The 23,667-nt window shown below is 39.1% G+C and overlaps 1 protein-coding gene across 7 annotated transcripts in view; it reads right to left on the bottom strand.

The window, feature by feature from the left end:
• crebbpb (CREB binding lysine acetyltransferase b) overlaps positions 1-23,667 on the bottom strand; it is a 67,446-nt gene that overhangs the window by 21,701 nt on the left and 22,078 nt on the right. For all 7 annotated transcript variants that reach the window (XM_079869871.1, XM_079869873.1, XM_079869872.1 and 4 more), the window contains exons 3-4: positions 2,332-2,493; positions 914-1,157 (exon numbers count right to left, since the gene is read on the bottom strand). In XM_079869871.1, the coding sequence (XP_079725997.1) occupies positions 914-1,157; positions 2,332-2,493 (406 nt within the window). The remainder of the gene's footprint in view (positions 1-913; positions 1,158-2,331; positions 2,494-23,667) is intronic.

Raw genomic sequence — 23,667 nt, 5'->3', positions numbered from 1 at the left:
GACCCAGTCGTCTAGCCATCACAATTTGGCCCTTGTCAAACTCGCTCAAATCCTTACGCTTGCCAATTTTTCCTGCTTCTAACACATCAACTTTGATAACAAAATGTTCAATTGCTGCCTAATACATCCCACCCACTAACAGGTGCCGTGATGAAGAGATAATCAGTGTTATTCACTTACCCTGTCAGTGGTCATAATGTTATGACTGATTGGTGTAATTTTAGTTGTATTTTAAACAAATTGGATGGAGCTTCAGTGCAAGGCACCATTTTCCAGTGTAGACAGCAAGATTGATCAAAATGGGAGCAATGTAGTTTAGCCAAATTTATTATTTAAACTTTTCCATCCCAGTTTGTGCTGTGGAAATGTGCAGAATGGGTCCAGATTGGACCCCCAGCCCCCCTTATTAAAAAAAGCTTATTATATTAAGGTGCCTAGATATGTTTCAGATCCCTCTAACAATAGTCATGCTTGTCTTAGCAAGCACCACAAATAAATTAGACAAATTACATTCTTGATGAACAAGGTTTGTTTGCATGCATTTAGTTTTGTTTGTTTTTTACACCATGAGAAAACGCTCTGGCCAAATTATATAATGTCAAGAAGTAAATGGGGCTTCGATGTTCCAGACTCCATCATGCTTAGACAGTGAGGCCACAAGAGTCAAGAGTGAGTTCCCATGTTTACATGAAGCCTGAGCGGTCAGCCAGACAGTTCAACAACACCAAGATGTACAGTCATGACTAAAATATGGTTGGTGACAAAGAGACATGTGGTTGGATGAATACCCAAGCACTTTCAGATCGACTCAGAAATGACATAATAGACCAAGAGTTCTATCAAATTCAGAGCTTGGGTCAATTGCTGGAGTCCAGTTATACATTAACATAACTGGTGTCATTCTGTCTCTCACCTTGGCAGGATTTTCCCGCCTGGCAGTGGGTCATGTGGTTGAGGACGTTCTTCATGGTGCGGCAGTGGGGCAGGGCACAGGCGCGCACCTCTCCGTTGGCCTGCTCTCGCCGCTGGCACTTGTGGGCGTGAAGCAGCAGGACCAGCTGCTGCTGGATCAGTTTGCGCTTCTCCGGGTCGGCCGTGGGGCCTGTCGACACCCCCTGTCCCGGGACCATGCCCACCGAGGATACCTGCTGCTGCAGCTGGAGGACAGAGTTTAGATTAGATAGAATTTCTGTTAAAATGTAAAGAACAAATCTTTCTAAACATTCTCAGTTGGTTTGAACGATAAAGCCACGAAAGGCCATGAATTTATGAGTGTTAAGCGTCTATTTTACGCCTTAAACTAATCAACTAAAGATAAAAGCACCGATACAGTACAGAATTATTTTAATATTTGTTATTTGTAAATTGTCTGGAAGAAAAACAATAATAAATTATAATGCGTTTACTTATGTAGATCTTTTAAAGGCAGCTCTACATAGGAAAAAATAATACAATATACACTACTGTATTTATTGGTTTAAAAAAAAAAAAAAACCTAAAAACAGGAATATTGTGAAATATCATTGCAATTTAAATACATTTATAAATGTCACTTATTTTTGTGATGTTAAAGCTGAATTTTCAGCATCATTACTTCAGTCTTCAGAAATCATTCTAATATGATGATTTGATGCTCAAGAAACATTTCTTATTATCATCAATGTTAAAAACAGTTGTGCTGCTTAATATTTTTGCTGAAACGGTGATACCTTTTTTTTTCAGCATTCTTTGATGAATAGAAATGGACAAATTATTTGAAATAGAAATCTATTTTAACATTAAAATTAAAAATACTTTGTTAACCTAATTACATTATGCTGGAGCAGTCTAGGTCAGTTTTCTGATCTGAATGGTCAAGCACAACAACAATTTTAGACTTAATTTGGCAGTTTATTTACTTTTTACGTCATATTTTGGGGCGGCAGTGGATCGGTGGTTCATGTAGGTTGTCTACAAACCGAAAGGTTGGTGGTTCAATCCCCGGTTCCACCTGACCAAGTGTCGAGGTGTCCATGAGCAAGACACCTAACCCCAGCTGCTCCCGACGAGCTGGATGGTGCCTTGCATGGCCGACACCGCCGTCGGTGTATGAATGCGTGAGTGAATGGGTGAATGTGAGGCTATATGTAAAGCGCTTTGGTGGCCATAGGTCTGTGAAAGCGCTATATAAATGCAGTCCATTTACCATTTACCATATTCTGCTGCATGTAAACGTGCATTTCAATTAGCTCTCCAAAAGAATAATTAGCTGCTGAATAGATGCGTGATGCAGAGACAAGAGACGTGAAGTGTTGTGGACTGAACCAGAGCCCGCTCTGGGGGGTTACTCACCAGATTTGGCACGCTGGAAGCACCCTTCAGGGTGGGCTGGAGGCTGTTGGGGAGAGCTGCCTTGTTCTGGATCTGGGCGTTTAATCCAGCGCTGGACATCTGCTGGACCGACCCCTGTGCATACTGCTGCCCGAATGGGCCATTGGGGGTTGCAAGACCCATCTATGAAAAAAACAAAAAAAAGAGCTTTAGCATCAATAAACCTCACTAGTTCTCATGCATTTCACCCAATGTTCAAGAAACGGAGCAAATGTGGCCCAAAGCAGCTTTCACTGTAGCATTTCAGTTTAAATTCATAGAGAGCATTCTGCAGGCACAAGGTTCAGCTCTCTGCCAGTGTAGTGTAGACGCTGTCGAGCCAAACGTTCATAGGTCAAAGAGTGTACTAAAAGATACTGTCATCAGCTGCTCAATGACATCCGTCTGCTCACATACGAGAAGTGGATACAGTTTTGCCTTTCAGTGAAGCAGAGCTTGAGAACAAGAAAGCGCCGGCTCTTTATAAAAACACCAAATTAAAGATTCACTGGTGACGCAATATATAGAATTTATACTCTATCGTTCAAAAGTTTGGGGTCAGTAATATAAAAAATTTTTTAACAAGTTTTCTATTGTAATTTATTTTAAAACTTTATTTATTCCTGTGATCAAAGCTGAATTGCTCCAGTCTTCAGTGTCACATGATCCTTCTGAAATCATTCTAATATGATACTCAAGAAACATTTCTTATTATTATAAATGTTGAAAACAGTTGTGCTGCTTCATATTTTTGTGGAAATCATGATTGTATGACCATTTAATGCGATCGTGTCACTTCAGAAAATTTGGACTAAATCGGCTGATTCATATGGATCAGTTTTACGATCTCTTAATGAACTTTATGAAGCATCAAAGTGGTAGTTGCATAACTGTCAATGGAGGGACAGAACTCTCTCAGATTTTATCAAAAATATCTTAATTTGTGTGCCGAAGATGAACGAAAGTCTTACAGGTTTGGAATGACAAGGCGGCGAGTAAATAATGAAAGAATTTAAATTTCTACGCTAACTTTTTTCCCAAGGAGTACATGTGCTCCTAAAATAAAAAATTAGGGGCACACAAAGAAATATAGGAGCACAGTGAAAAAAGTTGATTAAACTGCTCAATTCATATGAATTAGTTTTATGATCTTTTTATGAACTTTTTTCGAAGCATCAAAGTGGTAGTTGTGTAGGCTGTCAATGGAGGGAAAGAAATCTCTCAATTTCATCAAAAAGTTCTTCATTTGTGTTCCGAAGATGAGTGAAAGTCTTACGGGTTTGGAACGACATGGAGAGTAATAAATGACAGAATTTTCTATTTTGGGTGAACTACCCGTTTAATAATTATGCAATTATTATTTTTAGCCTACTTCAAAATATAAAAAGAATGAACACCTCAATAAAGTATAAAGTGCTAAGAACAAAACAAATGCCCACTTGCTTTTTTCCTTTGCAGTAGGCTACATTAAGTTGTCCTCAAAATGAGTTTTTGTCGTCTTCCTGTCCTCAGTGTCGACTGTTTTGGTCATAACTTCAGTTTCTGCACTTGGTCTTTTGGTGAGACCTAAACGTTGCTAATAAAATTGAGATACTCATTTGCTTAGTGAGCAAGTATCATTTGATAGTGTGCGGGAGTTCCGTGTTTTTTTTTTTGCACTTGGTCTTTTGAGATAATGACTATAGTACGGAGCCCGGGAAGTCACCTCTGGGGAAAAAAAAAACAATCCGTGGCGACGGTTTTGCAATCCGTCCTCTCAGTTTATAAACCGTACTCACGAATTCTCAAACTGTTCCCTCGGTTTAACAAATCGTGCCCACGGATTAATAAACCGTTCCCACGAGTTTCTAATCCGCGCTCTCAGATTTGTAAACCGTGCCTTCAGTTTTTGCAATCTGTACCCACAAATTCATAAACCGTGCCCACGTTTCGCAATCCGTTCCCACGGGTTTGTAAAATGTACTCACGGATTTGTTGTGGCTCGCCCTCGTTTTAGAAGAACACCAGGAGACCGTTGTTAACGAATCATATTTGGGCGATTCCACAGTTTCTGTCCACAAGGGGTGTAATGAACAATATAGATTGAATAATACCCAGTTGTTGTCATTTTTTTATTTTTAGTTCATTATTTTGTTAAAGATAGATGTAAGAAATAATAAAGTTACTTTTATCCCACTAAGCCTTGGCATTATCGTGTAATGAGACTTTATTTTATTTCCGTCCCCAGAAATTGCGGATGTCAGGGTAGGACATTCAGTGCATCTGGTTTTTCCTAAGTCATTTCTTTCATTTCCTTTAATAAAATCCTGAATTTTGGCGCATAACATTTATTTTGGTGTGTCTTCTACAAAATACTACTACTAACACTGAAAGTAGAATTCCCTTAATCCACCACGATGCAATGGAAACATTTACTAATGTTCGTTACACTTTCTGTCCAAGCAGTTACGCACGTTAAAATATGATTCTAAAGGAAGCGGAGATATAATTTTTCCATGTAATTCTATCAGTAGCATAACGATAAAACCATCTTGTGTGGGTTAAATTCTCATATGCGTTGCTACATGATAAATTGTTAATAAATCGGGATAAAACAGGGGCCGAGATTTTCTGTCAAAAAATCATAACGCTCGAACATTTTATTCTGACGCTGAATTTCCATCTCCTAATGTCTCAACGGTTCTCATGTCAGAAATAAGATTGTCTAGGTCACGGTCGCTCTGCGCGGGAGGAAGAGTTAAAAGGATTTCACGGATTTCGACGAATGTGGGTAAGTTTGTGGATTCTGTCCAAAATTTTACGAACGTTAAAATGTTACGAACGTGGTAACTTTGGTTAAGTAAACATTAAATAGGATCATTGTGGTGAGAAAGGATTAAAGAGTGTGCAAGTCGGATGATTGCGAGTGGTTTCGGACCGAAAGCGTCGTTCATCGTGAAAGAGCATGCATGAATGGTGGTTTTATACATTTTGACAGATTCTGCACATCTTGTTCGTAAATTAGACGGAAATTTTCAGTCTGTCCAACTTCCAACGTTGTTTTCTGCGTATTTTTGACTCAATAAGCTGTTCATGAAAGTCAACATCGTCAATGACATTTTTCTGTTTTTTTTTTTTTTATGTTTTTTTTTTTTTCTGTCCAATGTTCATAAGAATATAGCTTAGGCTGACGAAGTTAACACGTTAATAGTGCGTTAACACAATCTGTATGATCTTTAAATTTGATAGTATGGTTATTTTAATGTGTTATGAACTTGTTCTATTCTTTGCCAGTTTTCATGAAATGGTATTATTTTGTGTTACAGAGGCAATCTTGCAGGATTGTTTAATTTTTTCCGTCCACGTTACACACGTTATAACTTAGCACACTTGTAGGAGTTCCTTTGTCTTCTACATTTGGCAAATAAATTAGAAAAATATACCTGTGGTATTTGTTAGTATTTTGCTGGCTTTCAGTTTATGAACATACCAGACTCAAAAATGCACCTTTAAGTTTATAGAACAGATAATATTAGATGGCTACCCTGCCTGCATGGAAGTCCTATTACCAGTTTTGTGAACCATACACAACGCATGACTCATAACTATACCAAATTAGGAACAAAGTAAAACATGAACTGGGATTCAACCAGAATTTTATTAAACTGAATTAGATTAAGTACACTTTCTGCTTGAACTTACATTGTTTTTCCGTCCATGTTACATACGTTAAATTTGACATCAACTCGACTTTGATCAAAGTTTACTAGTTTACCATTGCCAGATTTATCCTGCCTTTCACACAGCTGTACCCCAGGTTTTCTCAGGATGTTAACCTGAGGACAATGGCTTTCTCCATGAAGATTGATTTTGCAGGCTGTTGTCCTTGCAGTTGGCCCTAAACTGTGGAATCGCCCATTTTATATTGTTTTATTGAATATTAAGTGGAATCAAATTGTCTTGCGTCTGCATGTTTAAAGTGATTCGCAATTGTAGCGGGTATATGAATGACGTGCATCAAAATATTTTGTTTATTTGTGATAATATTAGCACTTTATTATTATTGTCTAACCTATATTATGACTGAAATTTGTCAAATTGCTTTGTTCCTTTTTTTTTAAGTTTCGGACAAGCGTCTTCTAAATATGTAGCCTAAAATGTAATAATATTAATAATAATAATAATAATAATTATTATTATTATTATTAGCCTATTATTATTTGAGTTTATAACTATAAATAAGTTCACATAAGACAGACATTTATCATGAAATCATTTGTGAATGCTTTATTTTTAAGCAAAAATTATGCAAAAAATGTAGGCCTATTTTATCCAAAACTGTAAAAGGTTAGTTTATAATTATTATTATTATTAATTATGCCTACATTTTAGGCTACATATTTAGAAGACGCTTTTGTCCAAAACTTACAAAAAAGGAACAAAGCAATTCGTCAAATATACTGGTTAGACAATAATAATGAAGTGCTAAGATTATTACAAATAAACAAAAGATTTTGATGCATGTCATTCATATTAAATATAGCCTCTATTCTACCCCATACCCGCTACAAATGAGAATCACTTTAAACATGCAGACGCAAGACAATTTGATGTGTTCCACTTCATATTTAATAAAACAATATAAAATATGATTCGTTAACAACGGTCTCCTGGTGTTCTTCTAAAATGAGGGCGAGCTTACAAACCCGTGGGAACGGATTGCGAAAGCGTGGGCACGGTATATGAATTTGTGGGTACAGATTGCAAAAACTGAAGGCACGGTTTACAAATCTGAGAGCGCGGATTAGAAACTCGTGGGTACGGTTTATTAATCCGTGGGCACGATTTGTTAAACCGAGGGAACAGTTTGAGAATTTGTGAGTACGGTTTATAAACTGAGAGGACGGATTGCAAAACCGTCGCCACGGATTGTTTTTTTTTTCTCCCACAGGTGACTTCCCGGGCTCCGTACTATAGGCTTCCTACTGTGTTGTGTATCTAGCTCTAAGTGTTTAACTTGACCTTTTTTTATGGTGTAGGGGCCTGTTTACACCTGGTCACTTCATGCGTTTTTACTGATCAAAACGATTCCATTTACACCTAGTCACATAAGTGTGTTTTCGCAAAACTGATATAAATCGGATCTTCTATTCCCGCGCTATAGGCCTATGCAGATTTAATGGTAGGCCTATGCGCAACAGATATGAGCTGCATTTTATTGATCATCATAAGCTCATTTCAAAATCAGCGATAGGAGAGAGCGACAGCAGCACTGGTAGCCTAATATCATTTCGTGTCTTTACTATTAATGAATATGATTGTGTGTTGAGCGTCTACGACTTACTTTCACTTTTACTTTCACTTTATCTTTCATTTGCGGCAGTTTGCGCGTACGCTTGATGAATAGATCGCTCATCTGTCTTGATGCGAGTTAGTAGCATCATCATATCTGGCTATAACATGACATATAGCCAATAACACGCTCTCACACGTTTGTTTTTAGCACTGTTGGGAGGAGTCACTTGACTCTCTCACTTAAAATCCAGCAGTTCCCGCACATTCCCACACTATTTCAGTGATTGGCTCATTGGTTGCGAATCGTCGCTCTCATTTGAATAAAGTTAAGCGCGTCATCATGTTATGTTCACATCGCGCAGTTGCGACCCCGTCCTTGCTTTCCATGTGAAACATTGCGACCCCGTCCTCTTGCTTGCTTTCCATGTGAAATCAATGGTATGCTTCGCTTCATCGCGCTGTTGTTCAGTGTATTGAGAACAGCCCGTCATTCGTCATAACTATTTTTAGGCGCAAATGCGAGTGAAATACTCGCACTGTAGAGCCCTGCTCTAGACTCATTCTTCACACTGGTCGCACTGGTGGGATTGACTTTCTCAGCTGGTCTCACCAGCACATGATTTGGGCGCACCTTTTTTTGCTACAACATGGGATTAATCAATGCGTGCTGATGAATAGTTGTCCTAAGCCCTATTCGGATGGGATTAGTTTAACATGGAGAGGTGGGGCAAAGCAATTATTACCAGAGCTTCCTAGTGATTTTTAGTCCTGTGCCATAAAATGTGCCATCTCAGTAATCATTATGGACAATGCCAGTAAACATTACGGCAACTTTTACCTTCTGTAAAAAGGTCTGAAAAAATTACCTCAGGTACTACTAATCCAGTGCGAATAGACCCGCGTATGTAAATATTCCATCATTTCCTGTTTAAAAGTACTTTTCTTGGGGTTTTCCAAGTATGGAGGCACTTGAAAAAGCATGCAGTAACGTTCTAGGCAATGGGACGTCAAGTCTGTGGCAAAACTCGTGTTTTCTGAGTACCATTAAGATCAAAAAGATGGTCGTAAGCACTTGTTAGAGGCATGAAACTTATTTTCGCTTTAGGTAAGTGCCTATTACCAAGAGAATCCAATCAGAATTTAGGTCTTATTAATTTAATTAATAAATCATTCGATCGGACCTAAATGCTATTTGTAGGTTATATATAGATTATGTGTTTGCGCACTTAAAGGGGGGGTACAATGGTGTTTCATGTATTCAGAGTTGTTTACAGTGTTAAAGAGATAGATTCTCATGCTAAACATGGGCAAAGTTTTAAAAAAATATTTTGGACGAATAACAGAGAATTTCTATGCTGAAAATCGTACTTCCGGGTTGGTACAAGTTTCGGCTGGTTTTTTTTAGATCGTGGATCTAATGACTTAGATCAGAGTGCAACTCCTTATATGAGCATTTCTCTCGGAAAAGTTCGCCCGCGAGCACGTCGACTAGAGGAGAGCGAGACCGCGCACATCAACGCGCTTCAACAGGAAATCATCGGCAGCGCTGCATAGGATTTGTTCAAGAATGTCTCCAAAAAAGTGTGTATTTGGATGTGAGGGAAAGCTTACAGTGTTCAGTTTTCCAAAGAACCCAGTGTTACAGGAACAGTGGATGCAGTTTGTTTTTCCGGGGCAGCAACGGAGTGTAGGAAGTGCGGTTGTGTGTTCTGGTCGTTTCAGTGACGAATGTTTTATTAACAAGGCTCAGGTCGACGCTGGATTTGCAAATCGTTTGCTATTAAAACGTGGAGCGGTCCCAGTGATAAAAGACCCCATTCATGTAAGTACAACTGGATCAGATTTCTGTCTTTTGCTGGAAATCAAGCACTACCGCTTGACTCTATAGCTCCGCCTCCAGGACCTCGGCTTTTTCCGGAGAGAATCGGAAAGCTGTATTTTTCTTTTCTAAATATAATAAAACTAAACACTTTTTTGAGATATTAAGGATGCACTACTACTCAATAGGTACTCAAGATTAACATGAGATTAGGTGAAACTGTGCATGTTATGTACCCTTTAATATCAGGAAGCAACGTACGCACATGATGACAGGGAGTTGACGGCGGTGTGTAAATTGAGTTACACCTCCCACATCTGCTAGTTTTACTGAGATTTCTTATCCCGTGCGAATAGGCCATTAATATTACAGACGTCTTGTGGTAAAATTACATTACTCCATCCACCCTTGTAAAACTAATCCCGTCCGAATAGGGCTTTAATCTCCATACCTTAGTTTTGCACTGATGTAAAAAGACTGACTGTGACGAGACCTCATATTAGCAAAATGTTTTAATCTTTTAACAATCAAATGTGACAGGTTTGCTGCGATAGTCTGCGCTACACCGGTTCACATGCCCACCGCCCCCACCGTCGTTTAGATTTTTTTATAGTAATACTAATTATTTAGTTCAGTTAGAGAACAGAAGCTTAAAGAACTGAACGTGTCTGCTCAATCAAAGACTATAATGCAGTATGAGCCGAACGAGAGTTGTAGAACAGATCAGCAGCAGGAGTCAGATTTCACCTCATTTCACCCATTTCGCCTCACTCACAAGACGATGGCGGAAGATTTGCCTATTTAAGATTTGCCGAAAGCACCTATTTAAGCGAGTTTGTCATTTTACGGTTTCATTGTTGTGTTTAAATAATAATGAACCCACCATTCAAGCAATTGCCGCCCCGATTTGGTGCTAATTTTGAAAGCGAAAGTAAAATGCGCACAGCCGCACATTACGGTGCGTGTCCACTGGCACGGAGAGAACGTTTTCGGTTCATTCCTATGTAAGCTTCAACTTCCATTGGAACTAATTGAAAACGCTTGCTTTGCTCCGCACCGTTATGAATGCCCGCGCGACTGCACATTTTATATTTGCCTTTGAATTAGCGATTTAAAAACAAGATGCAAAAGAGGGAAAAACTCCAACAGGACTAACTATGGGAGAATAGCAGATTTGCAGTAGTCGATAATATGTGACAGATAAATCCCAAATGCAAATGCAGGTAGGCAGACACCGACCAAGTGCATGACCATGGACTTGCACAAATGCGACCACGTCAAATTTTAACGTGCACATTCTTAAAGACTTGTGGGAGGCTAGAGCCCTATTCAGGGTGAACTATCCCTTAAAGTTAATCTAAAGATACAATGTAAAAGAATGAAAATATTTTCAGTGTAATTTACCAATATAAATAGTATGAGTGGGTTTAAAAAAACAGTGTCAGAAGGATAACTTTTTTCATTTTTGTGGAGCGATCCAGAATCATGAGGGGAAAAAAGTGATGCTTATTGATTAACATTATAAGGTTTTTATTTATTTATTTTTTTAAATGAAACATGCACAGATGAATTATTCACAATAAGATCTAATCTATGTATTTGGAAAATAGACAAGGTGAATTTTTCTTCTCATGCCAACTTCAAATTGTACCATTTACCACCATTTAATGCAAAAAAAAAAAAACTGTTCAAGTAGATGAACATCTGCATTAGAATCGGAGTTATTTACACCACTTTTCCCAGCACGGTTCTGCAGCAGAGCATCAGATCAGAGCTCGTCCAGCGGCGTGTGTAAACCAGCCCTTCCCCCACCGTCACTGCAAGCCTGCAGCCATTAGTGCCGCACACACACACGCCACTAGCTGAACGTGCCACGCTGAGGAACTCCCTGTCCTGAGCAACACACACATCTCTGCTGCCAGTCGCTCTCTTTCACTCCAACACGCTTCGTGACGCCATTAAAATAGCAAGCCATAAATCCTCTTCCACATTAATCTGCCTTTTCTAACAAGCCGCAACTACAGGCAGCAATTTTATTGGTCATTTGGCTTTTCATTTTTTGCTTTTTAAAATCAACACAAAATTAAAATCTCACTGGTCCAAAATCTCATTCCAGTTGCTGTCATTTTAAAAATGTACTTTGTTCTGATTGGGTGTCATTTTAAATTTAATTTCCAGTGAGCGAGAACAGAATTATTTTACACCGGAAAACTTAAAACAAAAACAAATACGACCAAAATATTACAGATGTAGCCTATAAAAACAGGAATTTTTACAATTGTTTTTATAATCGTTTTTATAATCGTTAGAAATAACATACACTTTATAATGAAGTTTCTAAAACATTCTTTATGTATATTGTGTGTTCCGTCTCTGCTCTCAACTTTAAAAGTTGCCGTCTCACTTGCAGTCAACACTATCAAATTTATCTACTAATAAACTAATTTCTTAATTATGAAACTTATATAAACTGCATATGAAATGCATATGAAATGCATGACAAATGTGAGTAAAATACCACAAACTAGGGTTGTGACGGTGAGGATATTTTCCCACCGGTTAATCGACGTTTGACAACACCTGTAATACCAGAATCACCGGCAGGGGCTTTTAAAACGCTAATTTGAAAACGAAAGTAAAATGCTCACGTCCGCACTGACATTCATAATGGTGCGGAGCAGAGCAAGCGTTTTCAATTAATTCCTATGGAAGTTGAGCATCCACTGGTATGAACTGAAAATGCTCACTCTGTTCTGCTTGCTCCGCGTGAGTGCGGCCGTGCGCATTTTAGTTTTACTTTCAAATTAGCGCCAATTCAGGGGCGGTTTGTTTGATTGGTGGGTTCATTAGTCTATTATTCTTAACCTTTTCACACGCAAGTTTAAAATATTCTGGCTGACCCCCCAGCGTGAGTTTTTCAAGCCGACCGTTATTTAGAATGTGTCACTTTATGGTTTCCATGGTGACGTGTCATTGCTTGTCACGTGACACACTGCAGCAACAACAGAGCTGAATGAATGATGATCTGCTTTTGTCATTTTTCCTTTTTTATTCAAAATATTCACAAATTTGTTAGATATGGCATGAAATATCTGATATTCCGATTGTCAAATATATGCAAGTGGAAGTGTTTTGTTGTTTAAACACCTTTATAACGATTGCGTTAGTTGAGCTGTATGCGCGATGGGCGCCGCCATCCTAGTTTGTGCCGCAGACGCAGTTCAGAGAATCAGATCTGTTGGATTTATGAATTCATCCACTTCTCCCGAAATACATAAAAGTAAGTGGCTGGTGAACTGGGAAAAGAATAGAATAAACTTTAAAATTACTTACACAATGTGTATCTGATATGAATAAAACTTGTCTAATTATAATGGAAAGGATTATTATTGCCTCTTCCTTTAACATCAGTGTGTATTTTACAAACTCTAAATGTATTGTTTTTTTAGTACTTTTAAGTCTGAAACCTAAAATAAACATTATGTGATTGAAAACACTAAAAAGTTGTGATATATGACAGCTCTGAGCGCGCCTGTCTCTGGCTCAGCGCCAGCCAACGCGCAAAAGCACATTTGAATTTAGCAGTTGATCACGTGATGCACTGACCGTTCTAATCACACCGGTGTGATCGTACGCTCCAGGGACCAGCCTAGACTGATCACACCGGTGTGATCGTACGTGCGAAAGGGTTAATGGAAAAACACAACAAAAAACAGTACAATGAAAAACTCGCTTAAATAGGCGCTTTTACATTTTGCTTTGAAACCAAATCTTCCACCGTCGTCTTGTTAGTCAAGAGGGAAATCTGACTCCTGCGGCTGATCTGTGCTGCGACTCTCGTTCGGCTCAAACTTTATTAAGCAGACATGTTTACTTTTTAATTGTAGCGTCTGTTTTCTAACTGAACCAATTGATTTTATTATCTTAAAGGACGATGGGGGCGAAGGGCAAGTGATGTAACCGGTGTTGCGGCTGAACAATGGTAACACCGTCAGTACGACTATCGCAGCAAGCTTACCACAAACAAAACAAAAATTATTCTGTAGCCTTTATCACAAACTCTCTCAGCATTAAACTTTTAAAATGAATAGCGAGGATTCACCACACTGGGTCACATGACCATAAACAATGATTCCTTGATGTGACCATATCACATGTACCCTTCGCTAACGAACTTGAAGGAATTCAGGTGTTCACCTTCGTTTGGAACTCCTCCCCCCACAAAGGCCTTGTCCCAAATGGGCCTCGCGGTCTTCCTACGAGTCCACACTTTTGCAACGTAATGTCATTTTTTATGTAGGGAAGAAGTCTGCAGCGACGCTCGCTTCAGTGCGCATCGAAGGCGAATATCAACTTTAAAGGCGGCTGCTCATGAGCACCCTTCTGAAACCTAAAATGACAAATGGGACATCCTTCAGTCTCTTGGACTTCAAGATCAAACGCACACAGTGGCACTCGTAAGTCATCAAGACCGAAAGAGCATATGATGTGGCCCATTTGGGACAGGACCATGACGTTTCCTTCCCAAAGTGCACTTCAAGAGTGCAAAAACACATATGGAATTTGCCCAATGACTGGAGAAGTCCAGCATATTGTTTCACCGGAAGATAGAGAATAATTACGAGGTTTATATATTATTAAAAATGAAAAAATGCATGTATGAATCGTTCATAATAAGATCAATGAAATGCATTTAAAAATAGATAGGGTGAATATTTCATGCTGACTTTAATGCAGCGAGTCACAACATTACCGATGCTCATGTGTAAATAAATAGCATAAATCACTTCTGCCTACTAACACCCATTCAAATATATCCATCGCCATATATAAACAGAATAGCAAAATCTCACATTTCATCCATCGCACAGTACAACCCAGTCCTAACATTTAGTTATATTTTAATTAATCAAAGTTATTAATCTGTTCAAGATTAATTTAATTAGACATTCCTTTAGATGCTTAACAAAACAGAAAACCCAAAATGGAAAGCCAGAATTTGTGAAAACCATAAAACAGATTTCCTATGAATAGCTTTAGGACACAAGCAAGAGTTCAGTATAGACATACTATACTGTACCACTACACTGTTCACAAGCCCTGACACTCTGATGTTGACTGATCTCACACACTTCACCTGCACTTGTGACTCTCATAATCTGTGTGCAATGCAAACACGCACCACACTGCCGACAGCACATCCATTCACCTCTGAACAAACAGCAGATATGGAAACCCATGAAACACTCCGGCAGCCTGTGTGAAGTTATTCACAATGTTTCATTTGCCAACTCCATCGATTGACTGATTTCTCAATATGAACCCAACAGTCCAACACAAGTGCTTGATGAGTGCTCGCTTGTGAGAAAAATCACACTGCGAGTAGCAGACTGGTTTCCGATTGGTTTCCTGTAAAACCACAACAGTAAGACACATGCGATAGCCACAGCTACCTTTCTGTGCAGTCTCTTCTTTAAAGGTGTGGTTGATTATGATTTCACTTTTCCAACTTTAGTTAGTGTGTAATGTTGCTGTTAGAGCATAAACAACATCTGCAAAGTTACAACGCTCAAAGTTCAAAGCAAAGGCAGGGCTCGACTGCCCGATGGCCCGGGGCCAGCATGAAAGACACTCGGGCCAGCAGACGGAAGTGTCACTTGTCCGATCAGGCCGAAAGTACCCGCGTCTCTCAGATTGGTACTCGCACGCTTGTGCGTATGAACACACTTCCAAAGCACAACACGAATACTCTCACGTCTTACTCCCTGTGTTTAAACGGATGTTATGTTTTGTTTATGTGTGCGGCAGTCGTCCGTGAGGAGCCGTCGCCTTTACTTTCGTTTTGAATTTGTTTTTATTATTACAGCGTTTAAATGTTTGCAGGTTTCCACCTCCTCCTTTCAATAACAACATAGGCTATGTCGCTACAAACTACACTTTTACCGTTTGTTTAAAGCGGCTTGCCCCATCAGATAGCCTACTCTGACAGATACGTGTGCTGACAGATCTATACTTGCGCTGCAATGTGTAATGTGTTTGAGATGTAGTGCGTTCCTCAGAGCATAACCTACATTCTACATGTATATTCTTCATCTGTAAATGTTAGAAACTAGTGCAAATACGTCCATTATGCCAAACTCCATAGATTTCCATGAACGAGCGCCGTTGCGCGCATGCGTAAAAAACAGACAGAGCGCAATAGAACAGGAACGCAATAATTCTGACTAAAATATTAATTGATTAAATATTTTTTGTTCAACAATAAATGTGCCATCTATCTATAAATTACAGGAAAGTCTTTCTGTCTGTCTGTGTGTGCGTGTCTGTCTGTTATTCGCATATCTCTCGAACCGTTAGTCCGATGAATTTCAATTTTCAATGAATTTTCAATGAACTTTGACAGGTGTCTTGCTACGGGCACGAGTAAGTGCAGTGCCAAGTTTGACATTGTTTGGATTAGAAATGCAAAATATATTGTTAAAAATATATCGGTAAAAGCAGCACACATTGGCTTTTGCCGCTGGCCACTCCCCCTCTCACACTGCACACTGAGTTAGCACAGCGCAGGACCAGACACAGAGAGGGTTGAAGAAAGCAGCGGAGCTTAATTCTGGGTACACACCAAAAGATAACCAGGCTGATTTTGGGCCGATTTCCCCCTTTCCGACAATCCTAGCTGTGTCCCGATTATCTTGATGGTTCTACAGTTCATCTTATCAGATTTTCCCTTGGTGTGAGGTGTGTTAAGAGTGTCCGAACGTGCTCGGAAGAACGTCGGCGCCGCCCCGATCGCGAATCGTAAATATTCAACATTTTTGAATATTTACGATCAGAAATTCTAATGTGTGGCGGAACCCCGAGGACAAACATGGCACGCTCTGGAGATTATCACGTGAAATGAAACAATATCCAATCAGAAAGCGAGATGATGGAAGACGGAAGCATAACAAACGCAGTCATGGCGCACACAAAGTGAAATTGATGTGGACAGCAGAGATGGAGGATCAACTTGTTGATTTGTGGCAACAGCACGAATGTTTATACAACGTGTCATGTAAAACCTTTCCAAACACTATCATCGCAATTTCTTCCTGCATATCGTCCGCCATGCTTATTCAGAGGTCTCACAAGATTTTGCGAGATTTCCTGTGTTCACAGTCGAGACTCTTGGTTGAAAATCTGTTTGTGTGTGGTGTGCTGTCTTTGTCACACACTATAGGAGCAAAGCGGTTAAATCTAGGATTTTTTTGTCCTCATGTTTGTGGTCTATCACATTTTGAAAATCTTATAAGATGTAAAAAATCTTTTGGTGTGTACCCAGCATAAGTAGCGTTTTCTCTGAGCTCACTGTGTAGCCTGCTCCCTGAATCGTCACACTTATTCATTTGTGGATGTTAACTGAATCTGTAAGTCAGCTACACTTTTTTCTTCAGAATATTATATTTTATTCTGGTGCGCTTAACGTTATTGCTACTGTGTAATAGTAGCCTATGCTATTCACCAATAGGGGTACAACGGTACAGATAGCCCACGGTACGGTCCGTACCTCGGTTTTTGGGCCACGGTCTCGGTTCGGTTTCGGTACATGTTTTGTGCAGAAAGAGACTGCTATTTCATCCCAAAAATATGTTTTATTTTTCTTATGAGCATAAACAGAATGTCACAGTAGGAAGAACATCAATGTATGGAATAAATTAACACTCTAGTCTGTACTGAACAACACTAAGTAATACAACCTCTTCAACTATCACTTATATGAAATACAAAATGTAAACAAACACACTTCAAAATATTCAAGTGGATCCCAATTCCAAACCTTGATAACTGGTATATGAAGTGATCAATGTGAAAGAAAAAGTGCACTTTTACCTTTAACAAACATAAATTAGCTTGTGCTTTGAATAAAAAAAAGCAGAGCAAAATAATATAATAAAAAAATACTGCATTCAGGATACAAAGTGCAATGTTATTTACTCATCCACTATTGAGAGATTCTGGTGCAAAAAGATGAGTCTATCAACACTGTCTGGTGCAAGGCGAGACCGGTTGGCACTAACGATGTCCCCAGCAGTGGAGAAAAATCTCAACTTTTCAGAATGCCGCAAGCACACCGTAGGTCACGTGACAAGAACCAACCAGGGGTGCGTTTCCCGAAAGCATCGTTGGCCAACTATGGTCGCAAGTTCCGTCGTTACCAATAGAGTTCAATGGACATTGCGATGAACTTGCGACCATATTTGGCCAACGATGCTTTCGGGAAACGCACCCCAGAGCTGCGATGGTTGCTTTAGCAACGACAGACGCCTCCGGAGCGCAACCGCCCTAGCGCTTTGGAAAAAGGAGAATGCGGCACGCCTAGCGTTTTCTACGCGTTTTTAGGCGCGATATGTGAACGGCGCCTAAAGCAAAAACTAAAAGGATCAGCGCGAACTCAATGGCAAAACCGAAGTCCCGCGGGACACGAGGGTAGATTGTCCCGTGCAGGGCTGACCGAACGGTCCGGGATTTTACCGTGCACCGTTGCATCCCTATTCACCAACTAAACATATCCTATTCAATGCTTTCACAGTCTCTTTCACGGGCATCATTTGTAGTTGCCTATTCACAAACTGTTTGCTCAAGCATAGCGTTTTCTCGGAGTTCACTGTGTAGCCTGCTCCCTCAATCTTGTAGTTAAATTTTCCATATTTATTGTATGTCATTATGTCAGTATCAGTATTTGCTTTCTACCATGCACAAATAAAAATGTCACTGAACTTTTGCTGTGTAATTGTAACAATGAGCACTCAAACACACCAAACCAACAATTACTAAAAACACACACAAAAACTGATTTTGCACGCGCACTGCACTAGTATACAATTCTAAACCTACAAGTAAGTGTATTTTTATGATAGCAGTAACTGTAAAGTGACTATTGTAATGGGTAGACCTAATCAAATGTTGGTTAATTAGTCTGTGCTTTTGTTTGTATTTATTTTAATTTGTAGTTTAGTGAATTTAAAAATAAAATCATTATTTTTGTTTTTAGATTGTTATGTTAGAATGTAATGTGATTTTAACCCATTTTTCACATAATATACTATTTGTAATTTGTTTTTGTTTTTATTACTGACTATCTTTAACAATATTTAAAATGTATGAGTTAGTCTAGTAGTTTTTCGTGTCAACCTTTTTTATTAAGTTTGAATGGCACAAAAACAACTAAAACAATAACTAGGCCTGTTTTATTTTATTTTATTTATTTATTACTTCTATGTGTTGGGGCCAGTGAAAATTTTGGCAGGGCAAATACAAATTTCCACCATTGGCCCGACTCGGCCAGTAGAAAAAATCCTTAGCGTTGAGCCCTGAAAGGAAGATATTTGCTTTTAAAGAAATCGTTTTTTTAAGGACTACAACAAACGGCTGGTAGGGACAACACGACATTCCTCCCGGATTAGTGACATCACTAACCCTCAAATTTACACAAACCTCGCCCCTGGAACAAACACAGAGTTTTTCAAAACCAAGAATGCAAAGAACGGACTTGTGTTCTTGGGGAGAACGCTCTTGCTAGTTGTTCTTGGAAGAATGAACTCACAAGGTGACGAGCACACAGAACGCTGCTGACAGTTTGAGACGATGTGTTCTTGCTGGTATTGCGCAATAATACCCCCGCACAGACGCCGTCTGCAGTACCCAAACATAACAAGAATTATTGACGTTATTATTGGCCGTTATTCTTATGGAGATTCTCACTTCCGAAAACGTTTGAGCACATTTTCGATTCGCCATAAATTTTCGTAAAAATGCCAATATTTGAAATCTACACAGTTGATTTCTCGCATCAAATGTTCTCAGAAGTGAATTTAGTGATGAAATAGCGTAAGAAATTGTAGAAAAACGACTTGTATTGACCTGCCTCTCCTTCCTCGAATGCCGAAATGAATGCTGGGATATTTCTGCCGTCAAGTTCACACAAGTTACCAACCGTTGCATCCTCGGTAAAATGGGCGTGTCAAGAACACTTCCGGGATTTTTAACCATTCTTGCCAAAATGCAAACTTGTGTATTGGGACTAGGGATGTCAACGATTAATCGACGATTGATTAATTGTCGACAATACATTTAACCGATACAACTTATCGATCATCGATTATACAGGTCTTCATGCGCGTGCGCGCTGCTCAACCGCGAAACATGTAAAGCGAGCGCGCCGGAGTTATGTTTGGGACCATTTTACACCTTCACCATGACTATAAGTTTGCGTGTGTATTCGCAGCCTTTTGTTTTGTGCAAATGTAAGTTGTAATACTGTTTATTTTGTGTATGCCTATCTATATCTGATTTATCTCACATTGGATGCGTTTGGTTAAGAATTAACTCTGTAGTAAAGCGTCAGCTTCAGCGCGCGCAGCTCAAACGGCAGTGCACGACTAATAATGACTATTGGGACTGTAATATTACATAACATTATAAAGAGAACAATACTGTAATAAAACGTGAATTATTTGGGTTTAGTTGCCGTGTCGCGTTGCTCCAGGAAGAGCGCGTCCACAACATGAGTAGGCTAGTTCTGAATGAATGGCACGTAACTTAGTTCAAGTTCACAGTTTGTGCATGAATTTGCGTCATTTTGTGCAGATATAATTTGTAATATTATGTTTATTTTGAATATATCTGATTAATCTCATATAGGATGCGTTTCATTTACATTTACATTTATTCATTTAGCTGACGCTTTTATCCAAAGCGACTTACAATTGCTATATATGTCAGAGGTCGCACGCCTCTGGAGCAACTAGGGGTTAAGTGTCTTGCTCAGGGACACATTGGTGTCTCACAGTGGATTCGAACCCGGGTCTCTCACACCAAAGGCATGTGTCTTATCCATTGTGCCACACCACCCCGTTTCTTTTAGATAAATAATGTGCTAGCAAAGTGCTCCAGTTTAACGGTAGCAGATTCATTCAGCGCGTGCAGTTGTTCCAGGAAGAGCGCGTCCACAACAGTCACACATTATAAGCGCATACGAGGCGGCGTTGGTGACACGTTGTATTAGTAGTTAATTATATTTGATTATTAAATAATTAATTTAATTATCAATCACATCGAAACATTTTACAATCCTACTAGCCCTTTATTTATATTTAAAACCATTCTCATTGATTTGGTGAGGAACATAGCGTTTTGAGCAACATTTGCAGACAGGCATGCTGTTGGCCATAGTCACTGCAGTAGACGCATATCGCAGTATTACGGCTAACGATTAATCGATTAATTGATCGTTAATTTAAATGACGATCGATCATGGGAATTTGTGAAAATTGACATCCCTAATTGGGACAGTACTTGGGCAGCGACTGATGACGTTTCACAAGTCCACAAGAACACAAGTACAGACAAGAACTAGGCCTGTCGCGATAGTCGATAAATCAATTAATCGCACGATAAAAAAAATGAGCTCGATAATTTTTCCGGCCGCGATAATTCTATTTGCATGCTTGTTTGTTCTCTCTCTCTCTCTCTCTCTCTCTCTCTCTCTCTCTCTCTCTCTCTCTCTCTCTCTCTACCTCTCTCTACCTCTCCCAAAGCGGCTGTTTACACCTGGCCACTTCATGCGTTTTCTCAGATGGGATAGCTATCCGATCGTGAAAAGACCAGGTGTAAATGCCCTCCGAAACACATTCGAGACGGATTTGCATCCGATCGCTCAAACCACTTCAGGAGGTGGTCTAGCTGGGCCGCATTCCAGACGAAACAAGTGTAAATGTATCTGGTTGTTGAAACCACATACCGGTATGTAAAGTGTACTCCTCCCAAAAATACTTAAAAAAATAAACGTGTGAGAGCGTGTTATTATAGGCTATATGCAATGTTATAGTCAGATATGACGACGCTACTGGAACACGCATCGCCGCAGATGAGCAGCTGAGCTATTCATGCCAACGTGCAAACTATCGCACATCAAAGTGAAAGTAAGTCGCAGACGCTTAACACACAAACATCATCATTAAAAGTAAATTCTAAAGAAACGAAATTATCTTACCAGGGCTGTTACTGCTCTCTCTTATTGCTGTCTTTGATTTTGAAATTTTAGCTGATGATCAATAAAATGCAGCTCATATCTGTTGCTTTCTGTGACGTGATCTGCAGCGCGGGAATTGAAGATCGGATTTAAATCCGTATCGCAAAAACACATTGATGTGACCAGGCAGGTGTAAATGGAATCGTTTTGATAATTCAGATAGTCCTAGCTATCCGATCTGAGAAAACGCATGAAGTGGGCAGGTGTAAACAGCCCCGCGTGTAATAGTATTTTCAGTGCGTAGCCTTCATGCAATAAAGTGCGTCTCGTCTTCCCGACAGTACACAATCACTCGGGCGTTTAGTCGACAAAGTAACAGGAAGGAGGACAGTGCAAAATGGTGTAATATAGCCTGTTGAGGCTTTTTTTTTTTATTTGTTTACAAAGGTCCTAACTGGCTGTTTTGCCTATTATGGAATGTATCACTATTTATGTCTGAGCCTAATGTTTCATATTTTTGAAGTGCAATTTTGTTTGCATCCATTTTATTTATTGTTTTTGGTATTTATTCAAGTGAATTTTGTTGTTAACAGAAACAGAGTCCATTGCTTTTATTGTTTTTGGTTGTTTTGTTCATTTTTTGTGGATATTTAAAATGTTTTCCGTTTTCAATGTTTAATATTCTTAAGAAATAAAAGTTTATAGATCTTTGGAAAGGTGTACCTGCATTAGTATGCCATTATCATTATATTAGATGAAAATGGTCTCAGAACGACAATATTATCGTTTATCGCGATAATTTCTTGGACGATTTATCGTCCAGCAAAATTTGTTATCGTGACAGGCCTAACAAGAACGCATATTGAGAAACGGCCACAGTCCATGTTGAGAAGAGGAAGAGTTGTTGTAGAGCACATTTGTGAGTCTGCTCAAGCTGTCGCATCCGTCTTTTCACATGCAATACAGTACGTAACACAAATGCAATAGCATGTCACTCTGTAGGCATCTTACAACAGTTCCCACACAAGCGATTTATAGATTATCATGACAACATGCTATTTAGTGCTGTACGGTTAATCATATCGCAATCACGATGTCAAGCCTATGCAATTATATGACGTGAAAATGCTGCGATTTTATGGAATAAATAAATTTGGGCTGTCAACGTTAACGTGTTATATTGATTAAATATTGATAAAATATTTAACGCAATCAATGCAGCATCCGTTAATTTTTGTCATCCTTTGCTCTTATTCATGCAAATGCTTTTAAACCATTCATGCGCGACAAGACAAAAATGAATGCACTGCCTGTGAATGTCCTGACTGCAGTGACACAGAAAGAAGCGCGCCAGTATCGTGCGCATAGACAGCACGCCAGAATACAGTTCTCTTTCACGCTTGAACAAACAATAACACACATAATTATCCCAAAACGTCTGTTTTGTCGAGTATCTTCATAACATAAGAGCAGTCTTATGATGAACGTGAAGAGTTTTGAGAGATTGAGTCACGTGTGAGACCCGCGTCTCTGTCAGCAGCGGCTGGTCTTAAAGGGACAGCAGCCAATAAAGCTTTCTGTCAGTAAAGTTAATAAAAGAACAAAGGGAACAGAGAAAATTCCTCACTGCACTTGACTAAATAACCTTTGTAGCTTTTATAAGGATTAGTCTATATTTCATTTATAATTTATGCAGTGCAGACTGTTTGATAGCTTTGTTCAATTTCTGTATGTCCTACCTGTTAGACAGTAAGGGCACAGGTAAATATGATATTTATTTTATACTATTGTACTATTGAGACAATAACAAATTTGCAGTAATGCAAAGATGTCACTATTTAATTTTGTACAAGATATTTTAATTTGAAAACACTGCGCATTTAGTTGTTGTTGCTAGTTTGAGTTGAGAAATACACATTTCAGCATTATCACTAATCTGTGTGTGCATTTTACTTGAGAACCAAGCAAGTTGACTCATGAAACCATTTGTTTATTATATCGCAATCGCATATCGCAATCTTGACCTCAATAATCGCAATATGACATTTTCCCAAATCGTGCAGCCCTAATGCCCTAATTAAATGACTTGAAAATAGTCAACTCCACATCAGCTACAGCTAGTAGGCTGTATTGCGTGTGAGGATGTTGGAGGTGGAGATTTATAGCCTTTTCTCACAGCACTTGATTTAATTAAACTTCGATTTGATGGCGGATC

Source organism: Squalius cephalus, assembly GCF_949319135.1.
Source record: "Squalius cephalus genome assembly, chromosome: 1".
Classification (NCBI taxonomy): domain Eukaryota; kingdom Metazoa; phylum Chordata; class Actinopteri; order Cypriniformes; family Leuciscidae; genus Squalius; species Squalius cephalus.
This window is presented reverse-complemented; position numbering and strand designations above follow the sequence as displayed.